An 18048-nucleotide genomic window follows, 5' to 3' on the forward strand; every position below is an offset into this window, starting at 1 on the left:
ACCCTATTGTAAGTTACGGCTTATATTTCAGCTTAAGTTACTCCTGTAAGTGTAAAGACACAGCAAAAACCTAGGGATGGTGTTTTGCGATAAAAAAAATTAGCAGTCCGGATGGAAGAAGTCGGGTGTAGATATGAATGTTATTAGAGGTATATGCCTGATGTGACCATGTTTTTAAATCTCGGAGGGTGTGGAGGTGGATGCTCGAATCTGGCCGTGAGGACTTCTTTTCCTTGTTTGCCAGGCAATTTGTTTAACTACAAGTAGGCTCGATGTCGCCAGAATTAACGAATTCGTTAAGTGTTCTAGTTAGCTAAACAGGAGATCCATACTTAGCATGTGCGAGGAAAACAATTATTGTTAATGGTCGGTCCGTCGCTGTCGTGCATTCTTCATATTTGATCTAGGTTAGATGGGGTCTCTAGGACATCCTCACCATTATTTAATTAGGCAATTTCCACATTAACTGGCTTTTTCGCTTTCATTGCACCTACCGAGTCACCAAATGCAAGCTTAGGTGGGTTCAATATGGCCAAGCAATCAGTGGGTCTTTGTCAGAGGAAAGCTGTGCAGGAGGTAGTTGAGTGAGATGTTTTTGCTTTTATATGCGAGTTAAATGCAGGTGGTAGTTGAGAAAGGAATATATAGCCCATGACTTGGTTTGGTGCTCTTTATGTGCCATTGTAGTAGAAGCTTCTGCTTTGGCTTAAGGTGAACTGAACTTCAATCTCATTCTATAAGATTGAATAATGCAAGTTGAGGAGATCAAGTCATCTGTTGTTTTCGTAAGGCTAGAATATGACTTTCAGGTGTCTTTGTTTCCATTATCTCACAGCCAATCGTGGCCAATAAATGGACTCTTGGGACTATTTCGATGTGTCCGTGAAGCTTCTGCTGCTACGCGCTTTGGTACGAATGTTATCATTTTCGATGTATAAAACTTCATGTCTTCCGACAAGGAAAAGGAAGCCCTGTGAGCATTTACTATAGTTCTGCACCGGTCAATATGGTTTCCTTGATGTGTTTGCAGTTTCGTGAATTTGTGGAGATTAATGGGAAAAGGCTGGCAATTCAGGCGTGTCTCGTATTTTTCTCTTTACTAAGTATGACGGAGCCAGAACAAAGCAAATGAAGGAAACAACAGCAAGCAACGCAAGAAAATATAAGGCAAAAAGAGAAGAGAATCTGCAGCATGTCCTGGACGTGAAAAGCAAGAAACCAAAAGTGAAGAAAACAGAACAAAAGCACAAAGCGAGCGGTCTAAGTGGTACAGTAAACGAGCTTTTGCACCACAAGAAACAAGACTCTAGGATCGTATTCGGGGATGGGATACGCAGAACTTAACAACTTAGACAGGAATCGAAAAGAAAAAGAGCCGGTTGGAGCTCTCTTTTCCGAATTAACAAAAGTAGAGAAGTAGACGCAAACCAGACATTGCATAATTACATTGAGTTCAAACCATGTCGCCGCAGTGAAATGACTTCATCAATCATCGCTGCAGATGCTGCTAAAAAAGGTGGAAAAGATGGGCTAGGGAAAAGAATGACATCCTATTCCGATCATTTACGATGAGGACCTGCATTAGGTTCACTGAGGTCATCTAAATAAAGGTGCAATGTGCTCTATCCAGTGTCAATTGTGATCTGTAACATCAACCTGCAAAACTCAGACGAAAGAGTTGAAGAGGATAAAAAGACGAGTGCCTCTTTCATTTCGTGATAGGCCTTCGATGCACAGACCTTCCCAAACGCATGAGGTTCACATCAAGTCTGATCTCACATTTGAGTGTCGGGTATGGCTATGTACCCGACACCAAAAATAAAAAAACTCTTTAGAATGTGATATTGTATGAATGTTATGGTGCTCTAATAATTATTATCCTTCAAATTTGATAAATAATTTTTGGAAACTTTTTAACAATGCTTAAGTAGTGGAATAGTTGTGCAATAAGACACAACAAGAAATGTTCTACAATGAGAACTTCATCACACGTTATAGACACACCTACGCCATATCCTATTGGCACGGTAAGCAACCAAAAAAGAAGAGTTGGAGTAACATAAAAAAAATGGTATCTTTGTTAAGCAGGAAACTAAAGTACAAAGAATGTACAAGGAAAAAAAAGGCTCTTAACATGGAAGCTACTAAAAATGTATATCTAATCATTTCATCAGATAAACATACATTTTCATCCAGAAATTGATAAAATTGCCGATTTATGATCTGCCAATGTTGAAGGAAAATAGGAGCACTCAGTAGATTCTCTCATGTAGCTTTTGTTGCACTACATTCACTTTTTTTCAAAAGGTATGACTTGCTTATCTGGCCATGATAATATCTTGTCAAAGTATTTAACAGGTACAACCCCATCAAAACCTTCAGTCAAGATGACCTGATTGTCCGAAATGTAAATCTTCATCCCATCTATCAATAAGACATAGAGTAGGAATTAATCATCAAGAGTCTTGCTTGACGATAGTTAACACGGTACACACAGTAATAAGGCAAATTAGTAATGTACAAAAGATTTTTCAAATAACCTTCTGGAATGATAAAAATTGAGAGAATTTGGAATTCAGGATGTACCTTCTAGAGCTTTTCTTACGTCAAGGAAGATCAGAACATTCACGTTCTTCCTCATGCCTGGAAAAGTAGAATCACGCAACTATCAAAAACACATGACAGCCATATCATAACACAACTAGTACTTCCTGTTTATAAATATGCAGAAAGGAAGCTACCCTCTGGACAATGAGAGAAAAGGCAAAACTCTAATTAACTTTTTCCTTGGTGCGTTACTGAGAACAAATGTCATAGCGAAATGAAGTTCTGAGAACGAGCATGCATTTCTAAACTTCCTTGCTGTACAGCAGCACTAAAAGCAAAGAAAACAAAACACAGAGGAACCAGGACAATGGATAAACTAATTTTCAAACAAACATGCCAACACCATGCTTACAAAACTACGGAAACTCCTGGCAGTATTGATAGACACAGTGGCTTTAGGCCATCAACTTTCGTTCCTCTCTTTTCATTCCTTTCTTGGATTTGGATTTATTTTGGGACATTGTTTGGGGAAGACAAAATAAGTCAGTGTCAAGTTGTCTGATGCAATAACCAAAGGATGAAGTCTAGTGATTAAATTAATCAGCACAAATCATAAGCTTCGTACAATTGCCAAAGTTCAAAATCTATCCACCATGTACTAGACATGAAAAACCGTCGCAACTTTTTGGATACTAGTGGAAACACTTATATTGCTTTAGCACTCCTGAGGACTAGAAATTATCTCTAAGGTCGATCAATCCATAAGGAACGCCAACTGAAATGAGGCAAATCTATTTATTTTTGAACGGATGGCTTCACTTGTGCGGCAGTCTTTCTATTCCCTTTGTCCATCCCATATAACTACATCAATTTAAGTTTACCATGTTCATCAAGCAATTGTGATTAGCAACTATACATAATATCATCTTTGCAAAAGCTCAAGATATTGAACGGTAGGCAAGAAAACTTTCATGAGTGCCTCACCACTTATTACTTCCCCGTTTGTTGGCAAGCCTGATGAGAAGTGCACATGCAATCTCTGCATACGCTTCAAACCCGAATCCAATATAGACTGCAGACTTTTCTTATAGGTTCCATGCACACATACTGCATTTGAGAGAGGGAGAGACAGAGAGACACGGAGCAGTAAGCATCATTTAAAAGAAGTTCTACACATGGGAAGCCTAAAATTGCATATCCTCACCTGAAACTTCCTCAGCAGAAAGGATTGGCTCCAGCAAGCTCTCAGACTCAACAGTCTGCCAGAAACAGTTTAAGATGCCATTCAGATTCTTTGCAGGAAGAGAAATCTTAACATATCTAAGCAAGTTGCAATAGGACCAATTGGATTTTGGAAAAATGAATAGACACCTCCGCTAACTCAAAAGTTACATTTCCTCCCTCAAGCCCAATTTGAGTCCACAACCTCTTTATTAATTGCTCTTTCAGTTACATAAATATCTTTTAAATGCCATATAGGATTATATTAGCTAAGATCGACTTTTCTCCTTTGTCATATCACAGATGAAGAGTATCACAAAATTGCTAGATCAGAAGGCAGCGATCAGTCAGAAGGGGAGCAATCAAGTCATCAATATGCAGCATCAAAATATCCTAACAAGAGAGACTGCACCTTTATAATCAAGAGGAGATCAACCCTGCATATTCTTTGAAATTCAATATGTTGCCAGAGCAATTTACCCTTTAATAAGTCCATTCTTTATGCAATCCATACGCTCCCAAAATATTTAAAGCATAATGCTGCATAATTAGGAAAAGCACAAGCCAGAGATGCAACCTAGATATCCTGTTTTTGATCTACAAGTATATCCGCGGTATTTATAGATTGAAACCTCTTGTAAGAATTCTGAGCAAAAATGTCATAACAAATAGTTAAAGTACAATACATCCCACTTCAAACAATATCCCCACACAAAATGTATCGACTGTCTTTAATGTAGAACTGGCGACAGGACATGCTGATTTAGAACCTTGACAAGTATATTTACAGTAACACATATGACAGCACCCCATGCAGCTAACATAGCACGAACATTAAAAACAACCCAGTCAACGTGGATAAATCTTGATGCAACATCACACCCTTAAAAGAGTCAGTTAACCGACAACTTTAACAGCATAAGTGGAATTGCCAGATTAAGATCTTGATTTAGAAATGTTTCAGTATTGCTACCGAATACATGGATGAAAGAAAAATTCTGGCATTGCTGGCTAATACATGGTTGTAAGGGAAGAAATTGAGGACTCTACACAGAGTTACTGACTATCGAAGCAACAGATACGATACATCATTCTAAAGTGAAGCAATCTATGCACAATCAATTGGGTTTTGATTGCAAAAATAAAAAATAAAAAGCAACTTAAGAAAGTATCTGTTTAATCACCTTTACTGTATGACCTTGATTTGCACGTATTAAAAGCTCCCCATTCTCTTCTAAGAGGCTGAACCGCTGCTTATTATCCCTTCTCACTGCCTGCAAGATAGAAACAGAAGGCCCATCAGTCAGGTTAGTCAAAGAAAATATAATATCAACCCTGCGAAGTGATTTCCGTGGTAACTTTTAACCCTTAAATTAGAGGATTTGGAAAAGTCCATCATAAAATATGAGCACGATCCTCACAACCATAAGAAAAAATGAAATACTATCACTAATGTCACCATTTTTTGCTGGAGTATCTCCTGTAACTTCAAATCAAGATACGAATCACGTGACTGATTCACAGGACATCTATCCCATCCAAGCTCAACTTTCTGATGACTAAATGAAAAGAAAAGAAAGTTGCAGCACCTAATTAAGATCCATGACTACAGCTGCTCAAGATTGTTCAATAGAGTTAATTACTAGTGAAAACCTCCAAATATCTCAACTGTTGGGGATCATAAATGCAATACAGGAAGGAGGTTTTGAACTTTGCTCTCTACAGGAGTACTTAATTTTCAGATTTCTTCTTTCAGTGGATAGCAAATTTTGCTCTAATACCACAAATGTCTTTTTATCTCTGAGAACATATACGTTTAATCTTGCTGGTAATCTTTTCGGAATATATCCGTCTAGATTTAGTAGAGCAGTTTTGCATCAAGTCAAATTCAATGCTAAGGCATTACCAAGCCATCTTCATTGAACAATTAAGTGAATCAGTCCAGGCAACCATCAGAGTAATATGGCAATAGTCTGACCTCATTGGCAATGCCCACCAAAATAAGGGGCAACCTTAGGCTGATGTTACTATCTAGATTCTAAACACATTTATGGTGCTTGGTTCAAGCACTACAGGATGACTACAGTACTTCTTTGATCAAAACTTAACTTCCCTGTGAAAAGAAATTAAAGAGCAGAAATGACTATTCCTCTTAATTACAAGAAGGAAAAGTCATCGTCAAAACATTCTCTACGTCCAGACATCATAGAAGGACAAGGCACAATATAGCAAATAAGCATCATAAACTCCAGTCACCACATTCAAAGACAACTTTTGTAAAGACTGGACCTACAAAATCAATGCAGAGAAACAATACATATGCGTGACCAAAAAAAACACAATACATATGACCGGTCATACCTCCTTTATTTCATCAACCGTGTGCGCCCTCAACTGTACATTGGCAAACGTTTTTATATTCAACTGAAGCAAATCTTGAGCTTTGACATACCCATCACTCCTCATATTCAAGTTTAACTCAGCACTCATGTGGCGCAAAATGCGAGTCCTGAAACAAACAAACAAATTCTGAGACACTTCATTCGAGAACAGAACGAGAAAAGACCGATAGCACCGGTTTCTCTTTGCTTGGAATGACAGAGAACACAGAAAAGATCAAGTATCTTCAGCAAACCACAAAATTTACACTAACGCCATCATCCCCCATGTTTCCAATGAAACAGAGAGGAGGGTGAATAATAATCATGACAAATTCAGTGTCACTGTCACCCATTTAGCTCAAATTCCAATCAAACAAAAGAGCTAAGAAGTTCAAGAAAACAGACACAATCAATGAAACAGCGTCAGAGGATTGAACTCTCACAAGAGTCTCCCGAGAGCGTCGATTCTATCCTTGCCAGCACCGCCTCGACCTCTCGTTCGTTCTCGATCGCTGCCCACGTCCAGACTTTTCCCTCTACCGCCACCGCTGCAGCTCCCGACCCAGAAGACAAACAGAAAGAAGATCAAGTTCCGACCTTTGACACCAATTGCTCGTCGCAGAACCGGACCCAGAAATGAAATCGCAAAAACGGGCAGATGGGGGGGGGGGGGGTGTCGCGCTTTTACCGTTCACCGGGACGAGAGGAGTCGGAGAAAGAGGAGCCCTGCGTCGTCCTTCTGTTGGGGTCGGCCATGGCGGTCGGAGGGAAGCTCAGGGGAGAGAGATGTCCGCGGAGGGAAGGGGAAGGGGTCGAGAGGACGCGTGGAAGGCGACGGTGGAGGGAGTACAGAGCCCGGATGCTACCGCAGGTCATGGCAGTGGCAGATGTGGAGGACATCGTCAAAACTGGAAAGAAGTTGATCTAGTATGGAATGGTAGCAGAGATATGTCATCTTAATATGTATCCTGATTTTGAAAAATTGTAATTTTTAAGTGGTTGCTTTTAATTTTGATTTCAATGATTTATATAGATAATTTATGTTCTAATGTATTTTTTGTAATTACCATCTATGTTTAATAAATTGATCTAAAAAAGATATGTGTTTTGATCTATATTTAACTATCTTATCTTGAATTAGCACCAATAGAAATACAACACGCATATAACCTCTCCCGTTTCGCACTCTGGCAGCCGGCCAGCAGCCGGATTTCCCTCGCCGCTAGTCTTGGGTGGGGGGAGATTCGGATCTATTCTGGTGGGTACACCGTGGAGCGGTGAAGAGTGGAGAGAGGTAATTTTTATTTCAATTATTAATTCGGGAAAATGGCTTTATATTTTGTTTTCGCCCTTCTAAATTTTGAAACTTATGAAGTTTACATTTTATTATAAACAAGTGTTTTTGAGGTGTTTGTGTATTTACTCAATAAAGAAATATTGCGATCCGTAGAGTGCACACAGTTCCTATCAGTACTTAGAAAATTAAACACTTCCCTGTGAATTATGTTTAATAAGTGTCCTGAAAATATTCAAAGTGAAACTCCAATTATTCTTGTTGCTGCTGTTGTTCTGAATACATACAATTTCACCAAAGTAAGTTAAAATTAAATATGAAACACATTTTTTAATCAATGAAAATGAAAAATAAAACTCTTAAAAAGGATAGTAAACTCCTCTCTCTCACTAAAGATAAATTAATACGCAGCTCTGTTTGTTTGTTTCGTAAAAAATGCATTATTTTCTTGAAAATTATACTCGACAATCGCTATTGTGATGTTGTACAACAATTTTACCCGTTACGACGATTTTTGTACTCGATCACGACATCGCGTGCAACGAGTACTTTTAAACTAGTACTTTCATGCTCTATTTCCCCTTAACATGAAGTCATCAAGTAAATTGTTTTGACAGAAACTTCCTGGCTATAGACTTAAGGGTCCCAACGAGGCTAATCCCACTCAAGAAATTCGCAGATTATCACGGCCAGAACAGAAAAAGAACAGATACATGGAGGATAAAGACCTGCAATCCAATCACTTTCTCAAACAGGAAAATGACCTGCAATTCAATTTCTCAAACAGCCCCAAAACTAAAGTACTGATGATCCGAAAACTATATGTTCCGTCCAGTAACTTAAGCGACAAATGTAAAAAAGGTGAAGAATGTGGCGTCCCTTGGAAACTCCCATCAAGTGTTTACGCCACAAGAGTGCTCGCCGTTGTAGATTCGCTGCAAAAAAAGAAAAGTAGTTCGAATTGAGCATGTAGTAGTACAGGAGGGAATAAAACGATTAAAAAGAACATTGCCGCTCAATTTTTCGCGACATGTCATCCGCTTATATAACAAGCCATCGCGACACGGCCTCAGAGAAAAATGTATCAGGCAATTTCCATATAAGAACAGAAACATAAACTGTCCTGTCGTAACTCGTAACATTCTAATCCAGAAGAAAGAATAAACATATATCTTGTTGATGCTTACTATAACATTCTCAACAAGTCAGTGAAGTCGTAGCAGCTGAAACATAAGGTATCATCCTTGACTAACAAAGATCACATATTTAAAATTTAAAGCTACGCAAAAAGGCCATTTTCAGCCCCAGCATTAAACAAAGCTCTGCAAATTTCCATCCTCTTACCAGATAAGACTTAATTTGTTTTCAATGCTTGGGCGAGCATCAAATCAATTTCATTCTGTTCAACTGCTACCAGACAAGAAAGTCCATTCTCCCTCTCGAGGAAAAGTATTCAGTAGTTTAAACCAGAGAATATTTCTCCATGTTATCCAAAATGAAAAGAACCCATTCTAGGAGGTATTTTTGGTAAAGCAACATGCACACGCAAAATCAATTGATTGTTAAGAAAAGAACTTCTGAAACCAAACAGAAAAAGAACAGAAAAAGAAAATAACAACTTCCTAACATAGTGGAACATCAAGAGGCAGATGCAGATGCAGATGCAGATGCTTCTGAAAAGAAGAACACAGAACGCGTTGACATTTTCATAGATGAGGATACAATAACCAATCTGAAACACCTTATATACAAACTCTTCTCGATTAGCACCATCCCACATACACAGTGGTAAGCAGAACAGGCCAGAAGTAAGTTTGTTCATCTACAAATCACCAAGGAATAAACAAAAATAGCATATAGAATCAATAATGAGAGTGATCCTCATGAAAGAAACAGAAATTAGTTGAGACCCAACCTTCTCTAAGGAAAAATAGAATCAAAAAGCACGATTCAATCTAGTTCCTCTACCCAATATGGTACCACTAAAATATGAAAGCTAGAACTAAAATAACATGGTATCTCGTTTTCCTTAAAATGTCAATACATGGGGTGTGAGCAACATTCATACAATCTCAACCTGTTACTTGTGTTATATACATCTCTTGGAATACCTATATTCTCAAGTGGCTAAACCATGGACGCTCTAATTCAGAGATTTGTTTCAAAGACCCAACCAATGCATCATAGAAGGAGAGTCAACACTCATATGGCAAAGAACGCAAGGAGAAATGAGAGGAAAGAACATTACTATTTCCAAACAGGCGGTAGCTTCTTGGTCTTCTTATAGTACCGAGCAAGACGGTGGATCCTGCTCTCAACCAGGATGAGTCTAAACTTGGAATCTTTGTCCTTTCGGTTCCTCTCCAAATGCTTCCGAATGGAAACCGCTTTCTTGATAAGGTGGTACAAATCCTCAGGTATTTCAGGCGCCAGCCCTGACCCAAAAACATCGGTAAGATTCAGAAAGAGAAAGCAAAGCATCACCTAAATGTCTCTTGACTTGTGGGTTCACAAAAGGGGGGGGTGGGCGCAGATGAGACAGATAGACATAAAGAAAGAAACAGCAAGGAGCCGTAAAAACTCTCACCATGGGCCTTCAGTATACGCAGGATCTTGCTCCCAGTAACACTCTTCACCTGAGCAATACCATGAGAATCCCTAAGGATGACACCGATTTGTGATGGAGTCAGACCCTTCTTGGCGAACTTGCAAATGTTCTCCTCGACCTAACATTTCAAGAAACATATTCCTGACAATCAGTTTTTAGTGTTCTGTTATCGGGACTCCATAACTCATGCAGCAGCGAGCCAGAAAAAATCAGATCATGCTCAAACGTCAGAACTCGAAACTCATCACTTAATAGTCACAGAAAACTATCTGGATCAGATCATGCTCAAATGCATATGGCCGCACCATTACGCATGGAAGAGTACCATCATGTTAATGCCCTTTCTATTGGAAGCCCACTACTATCCACATGCACGCCTTATTTCATCAAAGAGTGGACAGAAATTTAAACATAACAACAGGCACCAAATTGCGCAGAAACCAATACCGCGCAATTAGACAGATAAGCCCAGAAAGAGGAAGTGAAACAGCATCCACGGCTTCCTCCCAACAGTAGTCGGGTAAACAAATTACAAACACCATTCTAAATGGATGAAAGTGACAACATCACTCGGTTTCGGATAGGATGTCATGCATGGGTATAGGTCCGGTTTCCTCCTAACGAATTCGGTACAAACTACCAAGACGAACTTCATAACTACAGCAGAGTTGAGCTTCCCGGCGACAGCTACAAACTACACATTACATCCCACAAAGCCAAAACAAACTCAGTCGAAAACGTTCTTACATCCTGAGAAGAAATCTTGAGCCAGCTCGGAGGAGTCCTCTTGTAGGGCAGAGCAGAAGCTGAGATACCCTTACTGCCAAGAATCAAGAAAACCCACGAAAGAGGGACACCCAGAAAACAAAAGGCAAGAGTGAGTGAATCTTGCAACGAGTCGGGACAACGAAGAGGCAAGAAACTAGATGGGATTCGAGGTGTTACCCTCGGCTGTGCATGCGACCCATGATGGCGGCGGACGAAGCGGGGGAGTGGGTCTGCCTCTGCTTCTTCGGTCGGCGTCGGCGGGCGGTCTAGCTGCCCTCTGGGAAGCCGATGGTCGAGCCTGGCTCTAGGGTTTTCAATCCGAGCGATGGTGGGGATGAAGACGATGATGGTCAAAGTGGGCTGGCTATTTTGTACGCGGGTTGGGTGGTGTCCCTTTCGCTTTCAGCTCGATACGAAAAGAGAGCCCATTGGGCCAGTAAACTAAGGTGAAAAGCAGTCAATTGCAATGTCGTGCACTAGTTAAAATAACTTGACACGGATGGTCTATGAATTTTGATCCAATATACAATAAAATTCATAAAATTTTAAATCGTTTAATGTGATTTCTAGACTATTGGTACATATTCAATTTAGTCTCAATATTGAACATTTTCATATAGTTCATGAATTAAATTGAGCATGTAACAATAATCCAAGGATCAGGTTGAACAATTTAAAAGTTCAGAGACCTCATTGCATATTGAACTGTAGTTCAGAGATCACATTGAACAAATTGAGAGTTCATGGACCATATTGCACATTGAGTCAAAGTTCATGGACTATTTGTGTTATTTTTCCTAACTAAAAATGAAAACAATACTTTCTGAGACATCCTAAAAATGAAAGAATTACACATTTTAACAAAGTTTTGAGGTCATAGGATCTACCTCAGATTGAGGTTGTCGTTTCTATGGTCCTGGATGACCACGATGTCAACCGTGCCATGGTCATTTGAACGGTATTTATGCCCAGTGTGCTCATAAAAAAAGAAGAAGAGAGATTAGACGAGCCAAAGGTTCGAATATCCCACGTTGATTAATTTTACATGTATGTCAACGTGGTAAATAATTAGTATCTTATTTTTTTTTTCTCTTTAGTGAATATGTCATTATTTTTTTCAGTTATTTGGTTTGTACTTGCTCCTTAATGATTTGAGAAATAAGTGCACTGAAAATCCTAAAACTTATTGCGCGAAAGTATAATTGAACCCTAAAACTTTTAAAAAATACAATTGAATCCTAAAACTTGTTAGATTGATGTAATCAAGTCTCTCAATCAACTCCATCTACTTTGGCAAACGGAAAATTACTTTCTCAAGACATGTGGCATCGATGTAGTGCCACCAAGTGCTGCATAAAAAAAATTAAAAAATTTTAAAAAAGAAAAAAATTTTAAAAAGTTACAAATTATCCTCTTGAACCTTGTCACCATTGCACAACAGTCCCCGAACTTTAAAAAGTTGCCGAATACCCCCCAAACTTTGACTTTTGTTGCGGTCTCTAATTTTTTCCGTTTGTATGGTCGCCAAGATTTACTTGAAAACGGATTGACTCATTTATCTTGACCGAAATGACCTTTATTAAATTTTCTTAACTTCATCAACATACTTCCTCTCAATTTTCTCAACTTTATAAACACGTAATCAAGGTTTTATACTGGTTAAGGAAACTGACTTAGCCCATTTTAAAGTGATATTTAACGATTATGAGGACAAAAGAGAAATTGACTAACAAAAAAATATAAAAGTTCAGGGGAATAATCTGATAATTTCGAAGTTCATGGCTATTATGCGACGGTGCCAAAGTTTAAGACGATAATCAGCGACTTTTCTAAGTTCAAGGGCTATTACATAGTGGTGTGAAGAAATTACCAAAAAAAAAGAAGGAAAAACAAAGCAGAAAGAGCACAGAGAAGCCAAAGTTCATTTTACCTTAACTTCAGTGAATTGTTTTGACAGAAACTTCCTGGCTATAGACTCAAAGAGTCCCAACGAGGCTAATCCATTAAAGAGATAGCAACTTATCATGGCGATAACAGAAAAGAACATAGACACGGAGGAATAGACCTGCATACAATCAATTTCTCAAACAGCCCCAAAAAAACTAAAGTACTGATGATCCAAAACTATGTGTTACATCCAGTCTTAAGCAATGAACATAAAAATGTGAAGACCGCGGCGTCCCTTGGAAACTGCCATCAACTGTCTACGCCACAAGAGTGCTTGCTGTTGTAGATTCACTGCAAAAAAAAATAAAAGTAGTTTGACTTGAGCATGTATGTAGTAGTAGTAGAAGAGGGAATAAAACGATCACAAAGAATATTGCCGCTCACTTCCCGCTTATATAACAAGCCATCACGACACGGCCACGGAGAAAAATGAATCAGGCAATTTCCATGGAAGAACAGAAACGTGAACTGTACCATAGTAACTTGTAACATTCTAATCCAGAAGAAAGAATAAACATATGTCTTATTGATGCTTACTATAATATTCTCAAGAAGTCAGTAAAGTAGTAGCAGCTGAAACCAAAGGTATCATCTTTGACTAACAAAGATCCCATATGTCTACTGTAAAACGACGCCAAAAGGCCATTTTAGCCACAGCATGATTTATCCCAATCAACAGCTCTGCAAATATTCATCCTCTTACCAGATTATAAGACATAATTTGCTTTCAATGCTTCGGCAAGCATCAAATTAATTTCATTGTCTGTTCAACTGCTGCCGGACAAGAATGTCCAGTCCTCCCTCTCAATGAAAAATATTCGGTAGTTTAAACCAGAGAATATTTCTCCATGTTATCCAAAATGAAAAGAACCCATTCTGCGATGTGTTTTTGGTCAAGCTCAGAACATGCACCAGCAAAAACAATTGATTGAAGAAAAGAACTTCTGTGACCAAACATAAAAAAAGAAAAAGGAAAGAGCAACTCCTTAACATAGTGGAACATCAGGAGCCAGATGCAGATGCTTCTGAAAAAGGGGGAAGCAGAACACATTCACATTTTCATAGATGAGGACACAATAATCAGTATGAAATATACAAACACAGTTGTAAGCAGAAAAAGGCCAGAAACAAGTTTGTTCATCTACAAATCACCAAGCAATAAGCAAAAATAGCATATAGAATCAATAATGAGAATGCTCAACGTGAAAGAAATAGACATTAGTTGAGACCCAACCTTCTCTAAGGAAAAATAGAATAGAAAGGCACGGTTCAATTTAGTTCCTCTACCCAATAGGGTACCACTAAAATAAGCAAGCTAGAACTAATAACATGGTATCTCGTTTTCCTTAAAATGTCAATACATGGGGTGTGAGCAACATTCATACAATCTCAACCTGTTACTTGTGTGATATATCTGTTGGAATACCTATATTCAGGTGGCTAAACCATGGACGCTCTAATTCAGAATTTAGTTTCAAAGACCCAACCAATGCATCATAAAAGGAGAGTCAACACTCATATGGCAAAGAACGCAAGGAGAAATGAGAGAAAAGAACATTACTATTTCCAAACAGGTGGTAGCTTCTTGGTCTTCTTATAGTAGCGAGCAAGACGGTGGATCCTGCTCTCAACCAGGATGAGTCTAAACTTGGAATCTTTGTCCTTTCGGTTCCTCTCCAAATGCTTCCGAATGGAAACTGCTTTCTTGATAAGGTGGTACAAATCCTCAGGTATTTCAGGAGCCAGCCCTGACCCAAAAACATTGGTAAAATTCAGAAAGAGAAAGCAAAGCATCACCTGAGTGTCTCTTGACTTGACTTGACTTGTGGGTTCAGGAAAAGGGGGGGGTGGGTGGGGTGTGTCGCGCAGATGAGACAGATAGACATAAAGAAAGAAACAGCAAGTAGCTGTAAAAAACTCTCACCGTGGGCCTTCAGTATACGCAGGATCTTGCTCCCAGTAACACTCTTCACCTGAGCAATACCATGAGAATCCCTAAGGATGACACCGATTTGTGATGGAGTCAGACCCTTCTTGGCGAACTTGCAAATGTTCTCCTCGACCTAAAAATTCAAGAAACATAATCCCGACAATCAGTTTTAAGTGTTCTGTTATCGAGGCTCTATAACTCATGTTGCATCAAACGTCGGAACTCGAAACTGAGCCCATCACTTAATAGTAACAGATCAGATCATGCTCAAATGCAAACGGCCGCACCATTTCGCATGGAAGAGTTGGAAGCACGCTACTATCCATATGCACGCCTTATTTCATCAAAGATTTGACAGAGATTTAAACATAACAACAGGCACCGAATCGTGCAGAGTCCAACACCGAGCAATTAGACAGATAAGCCCAGAAAGAGGAAGTGAAACAGCATCCACGGTTTCCTCCCACCAATAGTCGGGTAAACAAATTACGAACACCATTCTAATAGATGAGAGTGACTACATTACTCAGTTTCGGATAGGATGTCATGCATGGGTACAGGCCGCCCTATTTCTTCCAAACGAATTCGGTACAAACTACCAAGACGAACTTCATAACTACAGCAGAGTTGAGCTTCCCGGCGACAGCTACAAACTACATAGTATCCCACAAAGTCAAAACTAACGGAGTCGAAAATGTTCTTACATCCTGAGAAGAAATCTTGAGCCAGCTCGGAGGAGTCCTCTTGTAGGGCAAAGCAGAAGCCGAGATACCCTTACTGCCAAGAATCAAGAAAACCCACGAAAGAGGGACACCCAGAAAACAGAAGGCAAGAGTGAGCGAATCTTGCAACGGGTCGGGACAGCGAAGAGGCAAGAAAGCAGATGGGATTCGAGGTGTTCATACCCTCGGCTGTGCATGCGACCCATGATGGCGGCGGCGGCGGCGGCGGCGGCGGCGGCTGACGAAGGGAGGGTGGGTCTGCCTCTGCTTCTTCGGTCGGCGTCGGCGGGTGGGGAAGCTACGCTCTTGGGAAGAAGCCAATGTTGGAGGCTGGTTCTAGGGTTTTTGTATCCGACTGATGGGGAAGATGACTGCAGTGGGCTAGTTTGTGTGCGGTTGGTGCTAGCTTCCAGCTCGATACGAACTTAGAGCCCATTGGGCCAGGAATGGGCTATGGAAAAGTAACACATTTTAATTAACTTGCTTCAAAAAAGAATTGACTTGAAAGCAAATTTGATAAGACTTAAAAAAAAAAAATATGTCCAAGGGGCACTCTTTATATATATTTTTTCCTTATTTACTAAAATTTCATTTCTCGAAGTATGCGGTCAATCCCAAATAGTAACAATTTTGATTAACAATAGGCATCGCTTACTGCGAAACTAATAACACCGAATGGGCTGGCTATTAGTATCGGTATAACATCAGGAGAATGTCACGAATTGTGAAGATTTAACATTTTACTAAGGGAAAATTGAATAAATATACCGTAGTGCTCACTTGTAATTTTCTATTTTCAAAAGCACATCTTTGCATTCTCACTTCTCTAGTTAAACATCGAATCCCATCTCACGACAAGCATTGTTTATCAAATAGGCACTTTTCTCCTCAAAATTTCCATGTCACTTTTCCTTGTTAGCTAGGTGCACTGCCATGTGGAGGAAGTCCAATGAATTACAAGCCCAAGGCTTGAGCCCATATGACATATGATAATCAATATGGAGAAATAGGGTTTTTCATCAGCAAACACGAGTAAATGATAATCCTTCACATACAAAAAATCTTCCATTTTTCCTTTCCAAACATGATAATTCGAACCATTCAATGTAACCATTCTACTCGTATTCATTTCCATCGTTTAACATAAGGTAGAAAAATCAAGCAAGAACCAATGCTCTGATACCACTTTGTTGGGAGAACAATAACCACTTGAACAATATCAGATTAGCACAGCGAAATAAAATAATCTCCCCTCTTATGCAAATCTAACGGGAAACAATATAATAGAGAGAGATATAGATACCAAGCACGCAAACACAATGTGATTTTTTACGTGAAAAACCTAAAAATGACAAGAGCGGAGTCCAGCCAAAATCTTCACTATTAGCAAAATTGGGTGAACAAAGTACTTCTCTAGTAAATACTAGAGATACATAGCAGCAAAAACATTAAGAATATTATTCTTGGCAATACACATGAACTTCACAAGAGACAAAGGATAAATCTCACCAAACACGGACGTTCGGTTCAACCCACAAAAAACCTGATGTAATGAACTTCAAGTGAAAATCTAACCGATCATACGAAAAGAACGTGGCACGAGCACGCTAACAAAATTTCAGCTCAATCGGACCATGAACGACCTCCAACGGGTCGCCTTGATAAAAATCATATTCATCCTCAATCCAGATTTTCTGCTCTCTTTCTCTTTTGTTACTCGTATCATAAAAATTCTTTTTGCAGCTACCACGTAATGATAGTGAGAAATCCTATTTCTCCATATGAATTATCATATGAGTTAAGCCTTGGGTTTGCAATTCATTGGTCTTCCTCCATAGTGTCGTGAGGGAGATTTGTTGGCGGGGTTCTCAAAAAAAGAACTTTTTTAAAAAAAGAACTTTTTTGAGATGCAGTAACAAGAGATATTCATAATTTATTTTCCTAAGCAAGCCAAACGTTGAAAAATTAGGAAAATGTTTTCCCGAAAAAATATTTTCTATTAAACAAACAGACCATTAATTACGTATTATTTTCATCTAGATTTTCGTATACAAAATTAAATTTTCCTCTGCAGTGCGTTAAAGACAATAGTTTATAACTCGTAGTTCAACCAACATAGCCCATTTTCGATTGGCGATCTCTAATCTAATCTCAGTTGCAATATAGATAAATGACATGCCTAAATATACGTGGATAATGTTGCGGTTCTTCAAAGATTGTTTTTAACTCTTAAATGAAAATAACATGTGCACTAAGCATTTACAAAAAATAAACCATGAGATTCTTAGCCAAAAGAAAGCAAAAGGCCCGATGAATTGATACCAACATAAATTGGTATGGTACCCATTTATTAACGCTACCTTTTTTACACTGAACCACCACAAAAGATCACTGACCCCTTTTCTTATCTTATTTATCTAAGCCTGTTTAAGGACCTTCTTGACATTTGCAGCTAAATTCACCACTGCACTCAAAGCTGCAGGCAATGTAGCCATGATTATACCTTATTTACATGAGCAAAAGGTACACATCAATCTACCTACTAATATATGTTGATGACATAATTATTATGGGCAATGATGAATCTGCTGTTAAAGAATTTAAGAAGTATTTGCACTCTACCTTTCACA

The 18048-nt window shown here is 38.9% G+C and overlaps 3 protein-coding genes across 4 annotated transcripts in view; all 3 read right to left on the reverse strand.

Moving 5' to 3' along the window:
* LOC115687182 (40S ribosomal protein S13) overlaps window positions 1–11158 on the reverse strand; it is a 52699-nt gene extending 41541 nt beyond the window's left edge. Inside the window, exons 1-5 of one of the 2 annotated variants that reach the window (XM_056318248.1) lie at window positions 10997–11158; window positions 10799–10871; window positions 10031–10169; window positions 9692–9878; window positions 8334–8378 (exon numbers count right to left, since the gene is read on the reverse strand). In XM_056318248.1, coding sequence (XP_056174223.1) covers window positions 8345–8378; window positions 9692–9878; window positions 10031–10169; window positions 10799–10871; window positions 10997–11019 — 456 coding nt within the window. In that variant the 5' untranslated portion in view covers window positions 11020–11158 and the 3' untranslated portion in view covers window positions 8334–8344. Of the gene's footprint in view, window positions 1–8157; window positions 8379–9691; window positions 9879–10030; window positions 10170–10798; window positions 10872–10996 lie in introns of those variants that run through there. The other variant, XM_030612663.2, reaches the window with a different exon arrangement.
* Window positions 2056–7090, reverse strand: LOC115687138 (uncharacterized). Its single transcript, XM_030612608.2, has 8 exons — window positions 6838–7090; window positions 6593–6697; window positions 6130–6277; window positions 4953–5042; window positions 3752–3806; window positions 3532–3654; window positions 2587–2643; window positions 2056–2424 (listed from the first exon to the last, which is right to left on the reverse strand). The coding sequence occupies exons 1-8, from the start codon at window positions 7047–7049 to the stop codon at window positions 2291–2293; spliced, it is 924 nt and encodes a 307-aa protein (XP_030468468.1). The 5' UTR covers window positions 7050–7090; the 3' UTR covers window positions 2056–2290.
* A 1697-nt stretch (window positions 11159–12855) lies between the features above and the next one.
* On the reverse strand, window positions 12856–15671 carry LOC115687183 (40S ribosomal protein S13). Its single transcript, XM_030612664.2, has 5 exons — window positions 15602–15671; window positions 15401–15473; window positions 14691–14829; window positions 14328–14514; window positions 12856–13057 (listed from the first exon to the last, which is right to left on the reverse strand). The coding sequence occupies exons 1-5, from the start codon at window positions 15622–15624 to the stop codon at window positions 13024–13026; spliced, it is 456 nt and encodes a 151-aa protein (XP_030468524.1). The 5' UTR covers window positions 15625–15671; the 3' UTR covers window positions 12856–13023.
* Between the last annotated feature and the right edge of the window lie 2377 nt (window positions 15672–18048).

Source organism: Syzygium oleosum, unplaced genomic scaffold (genome assembly GCF_021117445.2).
Source record: "Syzygium oleosum isolate NSW1041296 unplaced genomic scaffold, Sole_v2.1 Sole_v2.15, whole genome shotgun sequence".
Classification (NCBI taxonomy): Eukaryota; Viridiplantae; Streptophyta; class Magnoliopsida; order Myrtales; family Myrtaceae; genus Syzygium; species Syzygium oleosum.